The sequence below is a fragment of the Rhinichthys klamathensis genome, unplaced genomic scaffold (assembly GCF_029890125.1).
Source record: "Rhinichthys klamathensis goyatoka isolate OS25496 unplaced genomic scaffold, OSU_Roscu_1.1 h1tg000057l_1, whole genome shotgun sequence".
NCBI classification, from domain to species: Eukaryota; Metazoa; Chordata; class Actinopteri; order Cypriniformes; family Leuciscidae; genus Rhinichthys; species Rhinichthys klamathensis.
Window position 1 is genome coordinate 399796 of NW_026606602.1, and position 22194 is coordinate 421989.

Genomic DNA, 22194 nt, shown 5'->3' on the forward strand with positions numbered 1-22194 from the left:
CATCTCGTAATTCAGTTGAAATCATTTAGTATTGTATTGTGTAATTTAATCAGATTTTATTATAATAGCCTGTAAGTTTTGGATCACCAATTTCATTGCATTGCATGCTATTGTATTGTTTGATGTACTGTTTTAAGAAATAATTATGACAAATCATATGAATTATGCATGTAATAATAAAAAAAAGTATTATGCCTTATTGTTTAATAACAAAGAACTTAACGTTGCAAAACATACCTGAAAATGCTATTTCTTTCATTAATCAGGATAAAAAATAAAAATATGATATGAATTAAGTTTGATAATGATTACATTACAATTTGTGATTCCGTCATTTTTATTACACTGTCCTGTAATCAAGGTTAGACAAACAATTCATATTAACAACATATCGCACTGATTATTAAGACAAAAACAATGACAAAAGGCAGTATAAGCTGCGGTAAATCTCAGCAAGCACGAATCATCGGATAAATGCTATGCTACTATTTAAGCTAACTAAAAAACACTAAGAACGAGAAATGTTTAAATTTACAATCTACAGCTTCGGTTATATACTAGTATATGAAACATATAAGTTAAAATACATTAATGACTCGTTATAACGTACTTCAACCGTCTCTTATAATAAAGTGATTTTCTCTAATTTGTAAGCAGGCACTGTAGTGTGTGACAGTTGAAGTTATTGACTGTTTTCGTAGCAGCGCTTTTCGGGGTTTGCACTTTGAAGACGGTCCCTTAGTTCGGATCGGTCTCTCGGCCGCCTGCGCATTTAGATCAATGTATTTTATCCACTTCGAAGGAAAGCTCGTTTCGCGGAAAAATAGGTTGTAGCTGCTTGTCTACGTTACTACGATTAAAAAGATGTGGCATTTGTGTATTAACGAGTTAGATGAGGATAACGCTGGGGAGTGCAGTGGCATAGCCATAGACTGTGCAGTCGATATCCTCGGAGTTCATGGGAGAGAATGTCGCTACCGCCACCTGCTGGTGTGGCTAATTAACTGCTCTCACACACACGGCTTACAAATCTCTTTTTTGCAGATCGCAGCGGGACAAAGTGGACAAAAATCCACAAATGTGTAAAAGGGAGTTGCAAATGTCACGTGACCTGCAAATTGCCAGGAAGCAATTTGCAAATGTGTAAAAACAGTTTTGTGTGTAGAAATGGATCCACAAATGCGTAAATCACAATTTGTATGTGAAATAAAAAGATATTTGTACAGATTGAATTGTGTGTATTTGCAAATCGTGAGATATTTGTGTATATGTTTATTTACAGATCTGCGCAGTACACACTGGACAAAATTCCACAAATGTGTAAAAAAAACTTACAAATGTAACGTGACCCACAAATTCACAGGAACTGATCTGCAAATGCGTAAAAAATGTTTTGTGTTGTACACATCACCCTTTATTTTTGTGGATATGATTTTACACATCACAAATGTAAAAATACACATTTGCAGATAGAGAAATATTTGCGCATCATTGTACACATTTGTAGATTGTCTTCTGTGGGTTACAAATATTAAAGTCCATTTAATTCTTCCATAGATCACTCACATCAAGACGCGACTGCGGTGGTGGAGTCCATGCAGGAGGAGCAGTGTTTGGCACTGCGTCGCTTTTCAGCGCCAGCTGTGTGGAGAAGCCCATTTCCACCTCTACTGCATTACCATCCTGACCACTGTACTAAATACAGATAAATCTTCGCTAACTTGAAGCTATCCTAACTGATGCAATACTATACTACTAACTAACTATGCTTCTAACAATACTACACTAACAACTATGCTAATTAACTACATAGGCTACACGAAATAATCTAAATAACTATATAAACGCTATGCTAAATAGATGCTAAAACACTCTATCCTGATCGTTTTAAATACTCGCAATTCCAGCTCCTGACTCACAGTGGTTTTGACGAAACAAGATGGTTTTTATACTGCCAAGGGCGTGGTAGCTCGTACCAAAGGCGTGGTGAGCTGGAACCTGCTTACGTCACCAACAACCGCTTACATCACGAACCACCGCAAACATCCAATTGGAAAATTCAACTGCAGTAGCCACCGTTCAACCTGAAGAGGGCAGCACTCAGACGTTTTTATACCATATATTGTAGAATTAAAACACTTTATATCCAAATGTCAAAAAAGTTACTCGAATCAATGAACAGCATTTATGAAGCTGCATTCTTACAGATCATTAACTAAAAAAAGTTGGTTTAGGGTTTAGTTACCCTTTAAAGGGTTAGTTCACCCAAAATGGAAATTCCGTCATTAATTACTCACCCTCATGTCGTTCCAAACATGTAAGAATTTCTTTCATCTTCACAACACAAATGAAGATATTTTTAATGAAATCTGAGAGCTTCCTGCCCCTCCGTTGACAGTCTATGCAACTACCACTTTCAAGCCCCAGAAAGGTATAAAGGTACATCATTATGCTGTGTTCACACCAGACGCGAATAGCTTGTCAAATTCGTGCCTACCGTGTCTAGTAATACGCTTGATGATTGATGTTAGATGTTTGAACTTTTTTCAAGATAAACTTGCTGTATTTATAAAACACATTGTATTAATTGTAATCGGTCTGGTTTTGTGTTGTGTTGTCTAGAGAACCAGCACTCCAGGATTTTTCGAGAAAGTTGGATCTGCGCAGCCATTCCTGCTCTATGAAACTCTACTGTTAGCAACTGGACACAACTGATCCACTCGTGTCCTGCAACTGATCCACTCGTGTCCTGCAACTGATCCACTCGTGTCCTGCAACTGATCCACTCGTGTCCTGCAACTGATCCACTCGTGTCCTGCAACTGATCCACTCGTGTCCTGCAACTGATCCACTCGTGTCCTGCAACTGATCCACTCGTGTCCTGCAACTGATCCACTCGTGTCCTGCAACTGATCCACTCGTATCCTGCAACTGATCCACTCGTGTCCTGCAACTGATCCACTCGTATCCTGCAACTGATCCACTCGTGTCCTGCAACTGATCCACTCGTATCCTGCAACTGATCCACTCGTGTCCTGCAACTGATCCACTCGTGTCCTGCAACTGATCCACTCGTGTCCTGCAACTGATCCACTCGTATCCTGCAACTGATCCACTCGTGTCCTGCAACTGATCCACTCGTGTCCTGCAACTGATCCACTCGTGTCCTGCAACTGATCCACTCGTGTCCTGCAACTGATCCACTCGTGTCCTGCAACTGATCCACTCGTGTCCTGCAACTGATCCACTCGTGTCCTGCAACTGATCCACTCGTATCCTGCAACTGATCCACTCGTGTCCTGCAACTGATCCACTCGTGTCCTGCAACTGATCCACTCGTGTCCTGCAACTGATCCACTCGTATCCTGCAACTGATCCACTCGTGTCCTGCAACTGATCCACTCGTGTCCTGCAACTGATCCACTCGTGTCCTGCAACTGATCCACTCGTGTCCTGCAACTGATCCACTCGTGTCCTGCAACTGATCCACTCGTGTCCTGCAACTGATCCACTCGTGTCCTGCAACTGATCCACTCGTGTCCTGCAACTGATCCACTCGTGTCCTGCAACTGATCCACTCGTGTCCTGCAACTGATCCACTCGTGTCCTGCAACTGATCCACTCGTGTCCTGCAACTGATCCACTCGTGTCCTGCAACTGATCCACTCGTGTCCTGCAACTGATCCACTCGTGTCCTGCAACTGATCCACTCGTGTCCTGCAACTGATCCACTCGTATCCTGCAACTGATCCACTCGTGTCCTGCAACTGATCCACTCGTGTCCTGCAACTGATCCACTCGTGTCCTGCAACTGATCCACTCGTGTCCTGCAACTGATCCACTCGTGTCCTGCAACTGATCCACTCGTATCCTGCAACTGATCCACTCGTATCCTGCAACTGATCCACTCGTGTCCTGCAACTGATCCACTCGTATCCTGCAACTGATCCACTCGTGTCCTGCAACTGATCCACTCGTGTCCTGCAACTGATCCACTCGTGTCCTGCAACTGATCCACTCGTATCCTGCAACTGATCCACTCGTATCCTGCAACTGATCCACTCGTGTCCTGCAACTGATCCACTCGTGTCCTGCAACTGATCCACTCGTGTCCTGCAACTGATCCACTCGTGTCCTGCAACTGATCCACTCGTGTCCTGCAACTGATCCACTCGTGTCCTGCAACTGATCCACTCGTGTCCTGCAACTGATCCACTCGTATCCTGCAACTGATCCACTCGTATCCTGCAACTGATCCACTCGTGTCCTGCAACTGATCCACTCGTATCCTGCAACTGATCCACTCGTGTCCTGCAACTGATCCACTCGTGTCCTGCAACTGATCCACTCGTGTCCTGCAACTGATCCACTCGTGTCCTGCAACTGATCCACTCGTGTCCTGCAACTGATCCACTCGTGTCCTGCAACTGATCCACTCGTGTCCTGCAACTGATCCACTCGTATCCTGCAACTGATCCACTCGTGTCCTGCAACTGATCCACTCGTGTCCTGCAACTGATCCACTCGTGTCCTGCAACTGATCCACTCGTGTCCTGCAACTGATCCACTCGTATCCTGCAACTGATCCACTCGTGTCCTGCAACTGATCCACTCGTGTCCTGCAACTGATCCACTCGTGTCCTGCAACTGATCCACTCGTGTCCTGCAACTGATCCACTCGTGTCCTGCAACTGATCCACTCGTGTCCTGCAACTGATCCACTCGTGTCCTGCAACTGATCCACTCGTGTCCTGCAACTGATCCACTCGTATCCTGCAACTGATCCACTCGTGTCCTGCAACTGATCCACTCGTATCCTGCAACTGATCCACTCGTGTCCTGCAACTGATCCACTCGTGTCCTGCAACTGATCCACTCGTGTCCTGCAACTGATCCACTCGTGTCCTGCAACTGATCCACTCGTGTCCTGCAACTGATCCACTCGTGTCCTGCAACTGATCCACTCGTATCCTGCAACTGATCCACTCGTGTCCTGCAACTGATCCACTCGTATCCTGCAACTGATCCACTCGTATCCTGCAACTGATCCACTCGTATCCTGCAACTGATCCACTCGTGTCCTGCAACTGATCCACTCGTGTCCTGCAACTGATCCACTCGTGTCCTGCAACTGATCCACTCGTGTCCTGCAACTGATCCACTCGTGTCCTGCAACTGATCCACTCGTATCCTGCAACTGATCCACTCGTATCCTGCAACTGATCCACTCGTGTCCTGCAACTGATCCACTCGTATCCTGCAACTGATCCACTCGTATCCTGCAACTGATCCACTAGTATCCTGCAACTGTTCTTCATCTGCTGAATGTTGTTGACTCGAGCACCGTTCGGCGTTCGTAGATCGACTGGTAAAGGCTGTATTTCAAAGATGGCTTCTGCCTGTATACGCGAAGTTGACTGTATGTTTAAAATATCTTCTTATTAAACTGTCTGTACACTTACAAAGTTCTCAATGCTTCGGTTTGAAGGTAGGGACCCTCATAATGCTACCGTGTTAGTGTGGGGCTATTTTCAGCCTTGTTAGTAGTATTAACAAGCAATTTTTATTTGTCATTACACTATGCCCAATATACTAGCGTTATACTAGCTTTATAGGCTAAACTGTTTTAGAGATAAAACTATTTACATTCGATAATCATGAAAACAAATCTCAGATAACGGTTGACTAGGTAACAATGTGTAATTAGACCAAAGGTTCATTTTGCGCCGGAGTTCTCCTTTAAGTTTTCCTCTTTTTCTTGTTGAATTTACTTCTCATTTCATCCTTCAGGCTTATAAATAACAAAACATTTTTTTTATGTATTATGAAGAACAATTTCAAGATATTTAGCCTTGTCATTGTTCTTTTTTCCTGTGTATAAAATATCATATTATGATGTACACAAACCAATAAACATCTTTATGTTTTCTGTTTTTGTAATTATGATTGTTCATTGTTAAAGATACAACTATGGTATCTTTCCTTGATCTTGTATGTAACTTTAAGTTCTGCAATAAAAAATTATGTGAGCGACAGGTGCACTAACACCTCATAACATCAGTAACCCGACAGCCCTGCGTAGAATGGTTTTCCTCATCGTATGTAATGTCCTTAAAGGGTCACTTCACCCATTTGCATTAAGGTTTGTATTGTTAGAAACCCAGTCATATATTATAATGATGGTGGAATTTTGCTTGTTTTTTTTCTGAGATGGGAGAAAAAAGGATTTAAGTGTTTTACTTCCGTCCTATCGTGACGTAAATATCGTCATTTTGCGTCACGATAGGACGGAAGATAAATTTCATTGCATATTAAGAAAACTACAGCCTTTAGCTCATTATTATTCAAGGGCGTGGGACCCACTCACCCCACCGGCCTATTACAGATCAGTGGGTGGGACTAAACCTGAAGAAACTAAACTATTAATCCGCCATCTTGATTGGAAGACAGCAAGCTAAGCTAACAAGCGCTCAAGGAGTTAGATTTACCATAATGCCTGAATTTACGACACACGATATGGAAGACGAGGATTTTGATAATCTTTTGCTCGAAACTGATGTTCGTGGCTATTTATACGAGCCACAATATAGCGAAGAGCAGCTGAGGCTGATGGAGGAACAAGAGGCGGCGGCGTCGGCTGCGGCAGCGGCCGCCGCAGGAGACCAGCCCGGCGCAGACGAGAAGCCCGGACTGGCTCGAGCTGGGCGGACTGCTGGTGCCTACATGTCGTGCTCTCGGCTCTCGCTGTGCGCTACGGACACAGATAGAGTCCGTCTGCTGCAGAGAATTTCAACGATCGCAATATCTCCTGGACGAAATCTCTGAATCAGACGAGCACACGGACGTTTGTGTTGTGATCCATCCAAGTTTCGCACCGCATATGTTCTGACTGAACATCCAGGTAACTTTATCATCATCATGCAATAATTCACCATATAGAAAGAAATACAAACGAGGAGTAATTCACTAATTAATTTGCCAATGTAACGGGGTTCGTTGTTGTGGGAAGAATGAGGCGGGAACCGGCAAACATTTAAACATTTTAATAGTAAAATAAAATACAAAACAAAAATATAAGCGAGCAGCCCCTCACTGCTGGCCACACACAACAGAAACAAAACACAACATAAAATCAGGCCTGTTCCTCTCTCGATCTGCCCTGTCGTCGCTCCTCGTTTTATGCGTCCGCTCCTCGGTGAGAGACGCGAGAGAGACCGGTCCGGTGCGTCTCACAGGTGTCGTTCATTATCACTCGCGCCACCGGCCTCGCGCTGTCCTATCACATCCCTCGCCCTCGTCCTGCTCGCCACAGCCAACTAACTAGAAATTTTGTGTGAAATGAATTTCTAACTCTGGTGGCAGCTAACCTTGTAGTAGACGGAAAAGTGATTTCTCTTATGTTTGCGCTGTTCTGGATTAGTGGGAGTGGCTTGCGGAGCTGTGCAATGTGGTGCATTGTGGGAGTTGTTGTCTTGCATACAAATGCGCACTAAAGTTATTTTCTGTCTTTTCTCGGTCAAGAGGGCATCAAATTCAAAATTTCTTTTACATTTCGACTACATATATGACCCACTTTCAATAAAGATTAATGTTGAAATGGGTGAAGTGACCCTTTAAGGAAGGCCTGTCAAGGCCTACTACCTGATAGCCACCATATGTGGAAAACTCGTCTTCAGGGAGGCCTGGTTAGGCCTACTACCCGATAGCAAGCCAGGCTGGCTGTCCAGTTGTCTGTCCTTGGGGCTTTGCCTTCAGGGAGGCCTGGTGAAGCCTACTACCTGATGAAGCCTACTTCTTGCCTGGGCGTGGACCCGGAACTCAGCGGTATGCAAGTCCTAAGGCAAGTCCTTCGCCTCCCTGAACTTCCCAACCACCGCCTCCACGGAGGTGCTGAAGAGTTCAGAGGGCGAAACCGGCGAATCGAGGAGAAAGGCCTTCTCTTTCTCCCCGATGTCGGCCAGGTTTAACCACAGATGTCTCTCCGTGGCCACCATCGCCGCCATCGACCGGCCGATCGCGGCAGCAGTTTGTTTGGTGGCCCGGAGAGCAAGATCCGTGGTTCGGCGCAGCTCAGTGACCGCCTCAGGGGACATCCCTGCCCCCTGGACGAGATCCCGCAGCAGGTCGGCCTGGTACGCCTGTAGTCCGCCATGGTGTGCAGAGCAGCTCACCTGAGCTGGTGGCCTATGGCCAGGGAGAAACCGATCGTCAAGCCGGCCGCGAGCGGTTTCTCCCCTAGCGCGCCGCCAAGGCAGCTGCACCCTGCCGGCGGCACTCTCCATAATGTCCACCAGCTCCGCATACACGGGGCAGGGTAGTGCTCAGGATCTACCTGATTGTCACCCTCATTAACCATCTCCTGTTCATCCAGAAGAGCACTCGCTGCAGGAACAGTAGGATAATAATCCTGGTCATCCACCTGCAGGTCACCGTCGTCAGCCGTCGAATCGTCTGAGAGGTTTACACCCCTCTCTAGACGATCGGCAAGCTCCATCTGGGAACCCCATGATGCACTTCGCTGCTCTGCCTCAGCACGAGCGGGATCTGAACCATGAGGTACAGATGCTGAGCCGTCTTCAGCATCTGTAGAAGAGGGCCAGACGAGAGCGGAGCGTTTTTAAAGAAAAACAGTAGTTTTTAAAGAAAAAAGCTCACAGTTTACACAGGAAGCTCCCTCGAGAACCCAAGCAGAAAACACACAGTTCATGTGTGTCACCCGGCTACAAAAACCTTGGGCACGGGTCGGCACACTTCAGGAAACGATCAGCCTTCTCTGTGCGTTTCATTTTGAAAACTTTTGAAAATTTTCTCACCGTAAATCCTCCTTGCGATACAGGCAAACAGTCCCTGAAGACGGAAAAAGGTGATTGTCATGTTTGCAAGGCGCCCTTTTATACTTCCAGGTCGCACGTTGATCCTTCACGCTAATGATTCACGGGCTGTCGCCGGTCAATGTGATTGCTGAGATTTGATTGTGATTTCAGACACCTGTCACACCTGAGCTGTTCCCCAAAGCGTCATTCGACGCAGTGCGAGCTCCCTTTCGAAAGGGAACTGTTGATTTTATACTCGAAAAATGTATTAATATTACCCCAGAATAAATTGTATTGCTAGCCCACCCCAAAACTTAAACAAAATAATAATAATAATAAATGCTGACCAAATACTTAATTATATTACTTTTTTAGTACTAAAAATTATATAATTTAATAAAACCAGCAAATGTAAAAAAAAAAATTTCATTTGACATAGCTATGCATGAATACACACTAGATAAATGCAGTGAAACATCTACATTTTCAGACTACAAGCATGTATTCACAGGCGCTGAACCCCAAATCCTTCTGCCATCTCAACACAGCGGCTCCCGTTCTGCAGCTTTATTCTGGTGTTTCCAGTCAAAATATCTAAAGATTCTTAAATCAAGATGCATTTATTAAAAGAAAAACTCGGGGTTTACATATGAAAACCTGCTCCCACCCAGGTTAGGTTCACAGAGTCAGTTACCATGGCACCCAGCTGGCTGTTTTTCCCTGAAGGAAAAGTAGGACAATTGTTTCACTTTTGATAAAAATGCTAGTTATTAAATGCTAGTTAAATGAGGAAAGTCCAAAGATTGCAACTGGTTCGCATTGGCGGGTGAAATTCTGTCTCAATTCGTTAACCACTGAGTTTGAGGATTCAGTCATGTTCTGTAAAGTTTGGATTAGGATTCCTCCTGTTCTGGTAAAACCATTGAAACGTCTGCGTTCGGTGAGTTTTCTGTTGGCGCGTCTTTGCATTTCTTTTTCTTTGTTGTCTCATCTTGAGATGGTTTATTCTTCACAGATTTTGATCAGACATGTTCAGGAATGATTTCTGAATGTAAGGAAATTATCCTGAATTTTCTGGCTTTGGGATGGAGCGTGCATCTCTCGTACCCAGCCACCGGATCTCTCATAGCATTGTGTTTTCAGCATTTATTTAAGATTAAATAAACTTCTACAGTTCATGAAGGACATACAGTACATGGAACTGTTGGAAGGTTTTGATTTGTATTTTTCTTAAAATATATTTTTAAATGGTATTAAACAACAACAAGAAATAACCTCTTTTTTACATAATGTAATATTTAAAACGTTTTAAATAAATGTGTTTTTAAAACAAATGTTTAACGGCAGTATGTACACTGTCTATGGTAATTCAGATTCAGAATTATTAAAAGGGATGTCACCAATATTTTGAAGTACATGGAACCGAAACAGAAAAAATGAGATGGTGTTTATGTGTTAAATGGCGTTTATCTGAATACGTTTTGAATTTCTCAGGTGAAGTTTGGCACAGATAGAGATGCACATAACAGTCCCCCGTGTTTGTAATAGAAGTCATTTGCGCATTTTCCCTCAGACTGTATATTTAAAACTTTCCTTGCTATAGTCATTAAAGAAATGCCTGTATAAATAAATAAATCTCAATGGGTCACACTTGTAAATATAAACCATCAGATTGAAGGATGATTCTCACAAAACTGTATTTTCTGCAAGCTTTTTTTCAAGGTAAAAGGGTGTCTTTCCAAAAAAAATAACCAAATGATATAAGGAGTCCATATAATTCATAAATGTATGCACACCAAAGCACCTGTGGGGGGGGGGGGGGGGGGGGGCAAACTACTGGCAAACTACTGCAGATGTAGTTTGCCTTTTTTTCCTCAAAAAATAATTTTGTCAGATAAATACCTCAACTAAGTTTAGTTTCGTTTTGTTCTTCATTAATATTTAAAATATTTAAAAATATATAAAATATTTTCCTCGTATTTTGATGATATAATCAAACTTGTAGGGTCAACAAAAATATATTTCCCCTCTAGATATCATTTTTGGCCACTGCTGTGTGTGTGTATGTATATGTGTGTGTGTGTGTGTGTGTGTGTGTGTGTGTGTGTGTGTGTGTGTGTGTGTGTGTGTGTGTGTGTGTGTGTGTGTTTGTGTGTGTGTGTAGTAAATACATTTCTATGTTGTATATGGATTTTTGTGATTTTAGACAGCAGCGAGTGAAAGGGACTTTTATTTTGGTCTGGCGATGTGACGTCATATGTCTGCGTCGCGTTCCTGCAAGTGTTGTGTTTGGCTGAAGAAAGGTTTGTTTTAAAGCATTTATATCAACACAAAAACCGCTAAACTATTTGTATAGTTTTTACAAGGTATGCAAGATCGATGCTTTATTATTGTACGAACCATTGTAATTATTTATTTGAACATAACAGAAGATGTTTTTATGAATAAAGTGATTTTGCACGTCGGTAATTTGTTTACTAGGATTAGGTATTACAGTCCTAGTAAATCAGAAAAGATGCTTCTCATTTCGTTCCACATATAGTCAATAATTTTTGTCGTAAACACGAATTCGGCAGCTGGCAAGTAGTGAAGGAGAAACGGATGTTTTCTTTTTTGTCAATTGAACCAATCGCTCCGCAAAACGATTCACTGATTCGACTAGCTCGAACTGACTAAAACAATGTAGATGCAAAGAGAATACAAACATGTAATGACAACTTTTACAAACCAATAGCAAATGTTTTAATGAAAGTGTAATCTATTTAATGTAGTCTACAAATCTTTCAATATCATACATCATAAATGCCTAAATATGAAGTGTATATTATTTGCTCTTTTATTAATTTTCACTGCTTGTTTTGGGTGATTTTTGTCTGGTCAGTTGATTTAAGTCCATGAACTCTCTCTCTGACTGACTCCCTCACCAGTGTACTGAACTACAGCTGATTGAGACGCACACAGAGATTTACTGGTGGATTTATTTCTCTTTCCGTTAATTATTCTCATCTTAAACATGACAAATTGTCCAAACACACAGGAAAACTCCTGGAGAAACATCTGAGATCCACGTGACACTATTATAAAGATGGATTTAATTAAAGAGGAGAGTGAAGACATAAAGATTGAAGAAGTGTTCAACGTGAAACATCAAGATACTGAGGAACAAACAGGTTAGTTTCATTCTGTCCTTATTAAAATGGTCTACAGAAATGAATGATATTTCTGAAGAATATCATATGAGTGTCCTAATTAAAGCGTCTTTATTTGACATGGAGCGGGTCTTCTCATGTGGACAGACATGTTTGTTGAGATCACATGACCAGACTAATGCAAATGCTGCTTATTATGACATGTAGAACATTAAATTAGGAAAATAATATGGAAGTAGCCTAAACAAAACCAGTATTCTGTGTAACATTAAACCTAAAATCTCTTCTAACAACCCCAGTTTTCCATCAGAAGTTGATGTAGGATCAGTTTCTTCTCCTGGACTCCATGTAGCAGCACACGTGAGAAGTATTCAGTCTCAGAGAGATTGAGACTAGCTTGTATGATGCTGTTTATAGCTAAATAATACTAGTCTCATAATGACACATTTTTATAATGCAATTACTTTTTAATGACTGATAGGAATTTTTTTTTGCCTGTATTTTCTTAATTCACTCCATTGGCAGGTGTTTTGGTACCTGTTTGTCTTCCTGCAGCTTTCCCCCCTTTTTCTTTATTGAAAGCCTGATTTCAGCTTCATTTCTTAATTTAAAGATTACTAATTAAATCACAGGTCATGTTTATTCTGTACCACTGCCTGAACATTTGTTTTCTTCAGGTGTATTTTAACATGAGGGAAGATCTGGTAAAACTAGTGTTATTATGGAAATATTATGTTTATATAAACAGTCTTGAGGCCCCTGTTTCTCGAATCCAACATTTGAAGTTTAAGATCTTTTCACTGGCCCCACTTTATTAAAGTTATAAAAGTTAGGCTATTCAGTCAAGAGCAGTGAGTGTTTTTTTTTCTTAGTCCTTTATTGTTTGATTAACATTAAAAACACAGATAGCAGCAGGAATATTAGGCTGCTGTCACTTTAACAGCTAATGCACAGATGCAATATACTGTTACACATGTATTTTATTTCTCAACTCTTTATATTTACTTAAGACATAACTGACTATGTTTATGAGGACACTCACCAAGACGGACATTTTGACAATATTGTGTAAATATGTCTGTTTCAAATGCAAGAAGATGCAAAAGTATGCACGCACTGTCTGAGATTCGGCTGTTTGGATGCACGCTTCGGATATTTGCGCATACAAAAGTTTTCACACAGCGCATGAGAAACAAATTGAGTTCTCTTTCACGTCGTCTTGCACTTGATAATATAAATTGGCAAGGCTTAAAAATGCAAATGATAAACTTTCGTGATGATGCAGCACTGGCCCGATCGCGACAGTGACAGTTCCGTCTACTGTCATTTCATTTCACATGAGATCGCTGCAGGTAGCTAATGACAATGTGTCGTCAATCCAATTTATCTATTTTTTTTCTCATTTGAGAAGCAGCTTCACTCATATAAAAAAAAAAACACCCAACAGGCTCAACCTGACTTGTGACTGATTCATTCAAAAACACTGAATCATCCATGAACAAAACACCACTGTGTGTCGCACACATGCAACGGCTCTGCTGTGGCTGTTCGGAACTATTTTCATATAGTGAATAGTTCCATACTTTGTCATTTTTATTCACTGTAACTTAACTATAGCAGTTATTCAGACTTGCGTATTGGCCATTAACATAAAGATTACAAAAGTGAATAGAGAATGCAGACTCCATCCCCAGATGGTTCAGCTGATCTAGAGTTGTTTCGGGAACACAGGTAGGTATATTTGCCTCCCACTGCCAGCTCTTTTACTCCATGACCGAGCCCCCCTCGGCACGGATGTTTGGGCACACACGCAAATACGCGTTTCCCCCAGTGAGCCTACTTGCTCAGAAACTGTGCAAGGTCAGGGAGGACGGGGAGCAGGTCTTGATGGTTGCGCTTTACTAGCCCACCCAAATCTGGTTTTCTGACCTGATTCTTCTTGTGACAGCCTCTCCCTGACAGATTCCCATGAGGAAGGACCTTCTTTTTTAGGGACAGCGCACCAGTGGCGGTAGACACTATCACTCAAGCTGAAACTCCCTGTATTAGGCGAACTAATGCTTTGAAGTGGAGTCTGTTCGCTGAGTGGTGCTTTCTCGTCAGAAAGACCCCCGGAGATGCCCGATCGGTTCTGCGCTTTCCTTTCTGCAAGAAGTGTTGAAGCGGAGGTTGTCCCCCTCCACCTAGAAGATGTATGTTGCAACCATTGCGGCACATCAAGTTGCAGTGAATGGTAAATCACTAGGAAAGCACAAACTGGTTTAAATCCTTCCAGGCCGAGCCTCATCCCCTCCTGAGGTCTCTCTGTGGTCCTTTCAGGTATCCAGAGATCTCCCTTTAAGCTGCTTGAGTCAGTTGAACTTAAGGTCCTGTCTCCAAAGACAGCCCTCCTGACCTCGCACATTTCCATCATAAGGGTGGAGAACCTGCAGGAATTTCTGTCAGCGAATCGTGCCTTGAGTTCAGGCAGGCCTCTCCTCATGTCATCCCACCACTCTCTTCCAGGACCAGGTTGAGTTTCCTCCGAAGCATCCTCCGGCAGTCCCAGTACTTGAGTGCATGCCCGCTCAGTCAGCCCCTGTACTGGGCTAGATGCCCCATGTGTTGTGATTCCCCCTTGGTAATCCCATATGATACTGTTTCCCTGTCGGTAAATCAGTCTTTCCCTGGGCAGATTTGCTCTGCCCCGTCTCTGCTTCTGAAGTAGTTTCATCCCTATCTAGGTAGGACCTACCGCAGAGGCCTTTCCATATGTAGCACTGCCCCACGGGTCAGTCAATATGTGGATTTCCACATATTTCTCCCTTCGGGTAGGATCTGGCCTCCGTAGCGTCCCTCTCTGTTGGACTAGGTAAGCTTCACCCAGCATTAATTACACTGTTCATGGCTTAAAGAAGGGAATTGAGAACCGAAATAAAATGTGAAATCAAAAAAGGAACAGCAGCTATGACCGTCTCCATGGTAAGCCCTGTCCCTTTTATCCTGTTGGCATGGAGGACTAATATTCTGGGCTTTCGTGGGGCGCTGGGTAGATTACGACTCAACAGGAGCAGTTGCCAAAAGGGCACGCTACAGCTTGCCAGCATCTGTATCTCCATCACTCGTAACACATTTCAGTGGTTGTGGCGTTTTCCATAGGGACCACATTTGTCAGTCAACATAACGTTGTAGCGACTGACAAATGGGCAACGTCCTGGTTACTAATGTAACCCTTGTTCCCTGATGGAGGGAACATAGATGATGTCCCCCACCAAATGGTTGCATTTTTCGACCAAAATTTGAGAGTGTGCGACTGAATTTTACATCCAGTCGCACATGTGCGACCAGTAAATTTGCCTCTTTTTTTTTTTTTTACATGTTAAACGTGGAAGGGGCGCGTCAATAAATCTGGAATGAGTGGCAGGCCAATGAGTGTGAAAAGAATAGTAAAATGGCCACTGCAAGTGAATAATGTTTGGAGGGGAGGGTCCTGGAGATAATCTAGCGCTCGTAAACGTCTGTGGGAAGGAGACATAGACAGTAAAGAAAGGGAGGAGACGGAGACAAATATCACAACCTGCTGCTATGTGCGTCTGAGCAATGAGCAAGCGATCTATCGACTCGTTGCCGAGCAGCGAATGCAAAGAAAATGAAAGCGGAACGAAAATGCACTAATTTATGCTTCACGGACCGTTTATTAGTTCGGACCAATAATAGACAGCACAGCGCCCCGAACTTGCCGATCCGGCCGATCTCGATCACGTGACACTGTTACTAAGAGATCCAGTGAAGAAATCCATTTACATTAAACATTTGTGTCGACAAAAGTGCTTGAAATTAGAAATTAAAAATAATTAATAATCCAATAATTTATAAAAATTGAAATTACAGAAAAAAAATATTTCAGTAGTCTTATTGTAGTAGGGTTTGTGCCATTAAACTGGTGTTAACTTGTATTTGTCTTTTTTCACTTTAGACCTGATGGTGCTGAAAGAGGAACTGAAAACTGAAAAGAGTCAAGAACTGAATAATATTGAAGAGAAAGATGAGAAACATGATTTCATGATTGGAGAAAAACCATCCACACAGACTGAAATTACTTCCTCACAAAAAAGAGCTCAGAAGACCAAATCTAACAGTAATGTCACCTGCCATCAGTGTGGAAAGAGTTTCAGCCAAACACAAAGCCTTAAACTCCACATGAGCATTCACGCTGGAGAGAGACCTTTTACCTGCAAACAATGTGGAAAAAATTTCAATCGAAAAGGAAACCTTATGGTCCACATGAGACTTCACACTGGAGAGAGTCCTTTCACCTGCCAACAGTGTGGGATCAGTTTCACTCAAAAAGGAAACCTTAATGTCCACATGAGAATCCACACTGGAGAAAAGCCTTACACTTGCTCTCATTGTGGACAGAGTTTTACACATAAAAAAACCCTTAATACCCACATCAAACTGCACACGGGAGAAAAGCTGTTTGCATGTGATCAGTGTGGAAAGCGCTTCACAACAGAACAAAGCCTTAGATTTCATATAAACATTCACACTGGAGATAAACCATTCCCATGTGATCAGTGTGGAAAGAGTTTCACACATAAAGTAAACCTTAAGGTCCACATGAGACTCCACACTGGAGAAAAGCCTTATACTTGCTCTCATTGTGGACAGAGTTTTACACACAAAAAATCCCTTAAAACCCACATTAATAATTTACACTGGAGAAAAGTGTTTGTATGTGATCAGTGTGGAAAGCGCTTCACAACAGAACAAAGCCTTAGATATCATTCAAACATTCACATATCCTTCACTACTTTTTTGTGTGCTCAAATGCACATATGAACTCTTCTGGCCACATCGACCATCTCAGCCCTCCAATTTTGATTGTATAGAGGCGTCACTCCATTCCAAATATTGATGACTTGAAATCAAATTATTAGTTAAACTTCTGTCTTGCTGTGACATACCATAACGGAACTGAATGATTATACATACAATTTCAAAAAACAAAATGAAATAAAGAACATTGCACAGCATTACATGCTTCATTTTTAGTGAGAGAATGCTCTGTTAATCTGTTAATCTGGACTTGAATATGACTATTGTTGCTGTTATCTGATGATTTCTGGAATTTGGTTCAGCTGCAAGTGTCTCACTGTTTATCCTGACTAACCACTAAACCTAGGGGTTTCTGCCTAGTAAATCATAAAGTAGTATGCTATAATAACAACAACATCTTCAATGTATATTTAATAAAATCATAAATGGATGCTCCATTATTGGGATCTTACTTAGCCTACGTTCCTAAATCCACCCATACACTAACCATATTGAACCTGCTGATACAGCAGAGCCAATTGTTAATTGTCACACCCTTGATTGTGCAGCGTGTCAATTTTGCGGTCTCGTTTTAGAGATTGATACTACTTAGTAAACCTGAAAAGCTTAAATGTTTCAAAATAAATAGTCCAAGAGATGACACAAATAGAGGAACTTCCTTGACCTTCATCAGCAGTGGAATCATCTGGATCAAGCAAGATTACAAGCAGATAATTGGGTAATGCTTGTGAGGGGTGATATTCTTTATGTATGCATACAAATATAATTACAAAATGTAGTTGTTTTATTTATGTTAATGACAAATGAGGATTTTACACCCACACATGACATCTCTGATATTCTGTAGAACTTTGCTGAGGGAACAAAGCCAGTCAAAGCCACGGTTTCCATTTGGATGTGAGAGACAGTCCTGTGGACCAAGAAGGAGCCATATGGTCTTTCTATAAGGCAAAGGGACTCAACTGGGCGGTTGAAATGTGTTTTAGAGGTAACTGTTTGCAAATTTATGGATGTCATAATTAAAGCTTTTCTAAGATTGGACCTTACCACCCTCACTATTGCACCTTTCCTCATTCATCCTAATCTCCACCTCCCCTTCCGGGTGGCCCGTATACGTCCCAGGAAGTTAATCGGTTCATGCATGGCTACCCGGACTGCAATTTCCAAATCTCCTCGCCACCTGCCCATCGGCAAACTCCTTCCTCAGCCCGGTCCTCATTGCCCCTAGTCACACCTAGGACTGGACTTCATCCCTGATCTTGCAGCATCAGACGGCTACAACTGTGTCCACGTGGCAGCTTTCCAAAGCTAGTTGTCTGGTGCCAATAAAGGGCCTCCCTGTGACCTTTGAGACAGCGGAAACACTACTCCAACATGTCTCATGAAAACTTCAGTCATCCGGAAAAAACAGGCTGCATCCGAAATAGCATACTCTCTTGAGAAGGTACTTATTTTGAAGAATTACTTCACGATTGCTAAAAAAGTGATTTAAATAGTATGAATGTGTGTAGTGTGAATGAAATCCAGATGTACTTCATGCTGACATTATCAAGTGACCTTCCAGCATCAGCTGCATTGCTTCTCCACCATTCACAAATCCCCTCCTGTGGCCTCATGGGATAGTAATGTGTCCATCATATGCACACTTTAGAATCTCACCGGAAGTAGTAGGTCATGCGGGTACTTTTTGCAATTTTATGAGTTCTGTGAATTCGTACATACTTCCTCTGTCACATACCGTATTTTCCGCACTATAAGGCGCACTTAAAAGCCTTTAGTTTTCTCAAAAAAACGACAGTGCGCCTTATAATCCGGAGCACCTTATATATGGATCAATTGGTTTATAACGCTCCGCGTTATTAAATTCGCCCGCAAACTCGCTTATGCCCGCTCTGTCACACGGCCAGTTCAACCTCGTATAAATCAGGTTATGTGTAAGTCACGTGCCCGCTCACGAGCGCTCACTCTTACTAACAGACACACTGTCCCCGGCGCTACTCGCGCGTCACAGAATGTTCATAAAGCGCTCCCCGTTCACAGTAACCGGGTCGTCTCATTCAAAACAGCCAGCTGTTGCTGTCAGCGAGCCGCCGCACATGAATACTCAAGAGTCAGGCTGCGAATGTAAGTTACGTGCCCACCCCAGCGCGCTCATGCTTACTAATAAACGCCTCGCCTCCGGCGCCGCGCACTAGCTACATTCCCTTTAGCACATCTAGTGGATGCATAACGCAAACCCAGTCAAACGTTCGATAAAATAGGTCATTCATTGAAGGTGCGCCTTATAATCCGTTGCGCCGTATAGTGCGGAAAATACGGTACTGTTTTTCACCTACTGTATAGTAGGGAAGTAAGCCATTTCGGATGCAGCCATATTTTCTGACCATGCCCCCCAGTTCATCTCCCAGGTATGGAGGTCCTTCTCTGTCGTGGATATGTTAGTGAGTTTTTCATCAGGTTACCACCTGCAAACAAAGGGGCAGATGGAGGGTAAGAGCCAGAATATTGGATGCATCCTGAGGAAATACTGCCACGACAGCCACAACAGCTGGAGCCAATTTCTGCATTTAGTACACACAAGACTCTCTTTGCCAACCAGCCATTGGCCTCACTTCTTTCCAGTGCGTACTTGGCTTCCAACCACCTCTATTCTCCTGGCCTGGCAAACCATCTGAGGTTCCAGCAGTGGGAGCAGTTTGATAAGAGCAAGAGGGTGTGGGACTCAGCTCATGTCCATCTGCGAAGGACAGTCCATTGCCAGAAAATTCAGGCGGCCACCTGGAGATCTAATGCTCCCTCATACAAACCAGGGCAGAATGTCTGGCTCTCCACCTGTGACACTCGCTACAGTTGACCAGAGATAAGTTAAGTCCCGAAAGAGGTACTGTGAAAGCACACTGTGTATAGTTCTGTTGGTAAATATGGAGAGGATTTGCTCTATTTTGTGTAATAGTGGTTTCATGAACTGTGCGATTGGTCACATTTTGGGGAAAATAATGAGGGAGAACAAAGCCATTCCTGTGTGGTTGCTCTGTGACATTCTAGCCATGCAAAGCAAAGAATCAGTTTGCCAGTAAGAGTTTGTACACACCAGTCATGGTAAGTAAAATATGTGTTTATGTATGTAATAATTTAAGCAGAAACAATGAGCATGTTAAAGCAATGGTTACATGCTGCGATTGTGCTTCTTGCCCAACTGGATGCAAGCTGGAGCTGATGTAATCCCGAGGTAGAAACAGAAAAGCAAATGGAGAATAATTAGCATAACTGCTGCTCATAACATTCGGCTGGCGTTGGCGTTTTCAGTAAATGCGTTTACGGAAAAATTACATGGTTCATTTCCCATAAACCAACTGCGGTCTTCTTCACAAACATCTTTGGTACATCACGCGAGTCATTTGGCCAATCACAGTCAAAATAACGGCAGTGTCGTCTTTGAAAAGCCCATGGCTGCAGCTTTCCCGTGGATTGAGGTATAAAATGTGTCTCCTTTTTCAGACCTTCAGAGTTTGCAGGTATGAGTGCGTAATGGAAAGAGAAATGTAGACAGAGGGCTCAGTTTGACCAGATGAAAGAGTGATGGAGATTCCAATAAAAAGGGATCAGTAATCCATATATAGTCCATAAAATGTATTTTAACGTGTTGTAAAAATGATTCTGAGACTACCACCCCTTAATATCCTCCTCAAAGCTAGACAAAGTCAACACCCACTCCACCCGGGGTGAAAGAAACCACAGATTGGCTTCCGGATCGCGATGGAACCAGCAGGTGAGAGCTGAGAAAGGGACAATTTTGGGACATTTGCTTTGCGCCCCCCATTATCTGAGCCGCTACGCTGCCTCAGCAGACGCGGGACCCAAACCACGGCGGGTATGAATCTGGCCACCCTCCTCGAAGAGCGCCAGCCAGGAGCAAAGCGTCCTCAGCGGAAGACGTTCACAATGAACACAGTCAGACCCCTCGACAGCATGCTTTACTCCCAAGCAGACCACACAAAGATCATGGGCCTCATTTATGAAAGAATGAACATGCAACAAAATACTGGGCGTACGGCCGTTTCCACGCAAAACTTGGCATTTGTCAATAGGTCCATAAACTGCTTATTGGCCTACATATTCCTACAGGATAATCAAAACCAAATAGGTTGTTTGCACATGACGTCACGCTGTGGCACGAAATGCAGATGGAGGAATCTCAAACCGAGAAACCACAAGGAGCTTTTATCATTTATGTAAATTTGATCATTTTTTTACTTTAAAAGTTGTCGCTTTTAATGGTGTTTTGCGTCTGCTGAAACTGAAATTAATATGGATAACTGCTTACCTTTTGACTTGGTTAAATATTCACATTCTTCATGGTATTGTTTACAGGAAAGAGAAGCTATTTTATCCCATTGCATGACCATTTGATGTTTTCACTGACGTTTTGTAGAATTCTGTTCACAATGTTGATAGTTCTGTGAAAAGAGTGTCACGCGCTGCTGCTTCAGCCATCGTATGGTAGAAATGTCTAATATAAAAATGTGTTCACTTTCATATATAACCACAGAGGAGAAGCGGAGAGGGTCACGTTCAGCGGACAGACACCGACACACTGAATTTTTTGTATTTATTTCAACAAATGACAGCCAAAATCAAATCTATGGAAGCTTGTGAACAGGTCTGAAGTGTCTGTGTGCAAGTTCTGCTAATTCTCAACCCGATTGAGAGTCATACTCGCAAATGTAATGTTAATTATTAAACCAAACAAAATACAAACTTTCAAAAACACTCAGCAATGTGATTATTTTATTGAGTGATATGGTTTAATCAGTGACATCATTACAAGATTTGCTATCCGGCGTCTTCCCGTCTCCTCCTCAACCTGCTTTCCTTAGTGTTTTTACACGTAGACAAGGCGAAAAAGCGTATTACGTTGCCTAGTGTCTCCCTAAACGATGATGTGAGTTCTATGGTAATTCTCCATTCAGCACGAATTACATTTTTCACAATCACGACAGTAAATCAAAATACTGCCCTAAACTCTCTAGCAGGGGTGTATTCCAGAAAGCAGGTTATGTGACATACCCGGGTATGTTTAAGAGTAAGTAAGCGTATAACCTCAACTTTCAGTTCCAAAAACGGAGGTAACTTTCAGGGTATGTTAGTAGTCATAGCAACTCACTCTCTGAACTTAACCTGCTCCGGAGCAGGTTATGTTCCAGGGTTAGTTTGTTTCAGAGAGGTGACAGAGCATGGCGTCCCCTGACCATTTTAGTTACATATAGCACTACTTAATCTAACCCTACTTTATACAGTCACAATAATTTTAAATGTTTCTAATTATATAACTTTCAATTTCAGGGTTCCCAAATGTGATTGGGTGCATTGATGGAACCCACATTCACATTAAAGCTCCTTCCATCAATGAAGGA

General features: G+C 42.6%; 1 protein-coding gene across 2 annotated transcripts; it reads left to right on the forward strand.

Annotated features, from left to right (window-relative positions):
• The first annotated feature begins 11806 nt into the window (after positions 1-11806).
• LOC130083624 (gastrula zinc finger protein XlCGF8.2DB-like) lies at positions 11807-16869 on the forward strand. 2 transcript variants are annotated; one of them, XM_056248741.1, is made up of 3 exons: positions 11807-11983; positions 15918-16089; positions 16174-16869. In XM_056248741.1, the coding sequence occupies exons 1-3, from the start codon at positions 11899-11901 to the stop codon at positions 16781-16783; spliced, it is 867 nt and encodes a 288-aa protein (XP_056104716.1). In that variant the 5' UTR covers positions 11807-11898; the 3' UTR covers positions 16784-16869. The 2 variants fall into 2 exon arrangements, with proteins under 2 accessions (XP_056104716.1, XP_056104715.1); XM_056248740.1 differs by having other exon boundaries at positions 15918-16869.
• The last annotated feature ends 5325 nt before the right edge of the window (positions 16870-22194 follow it).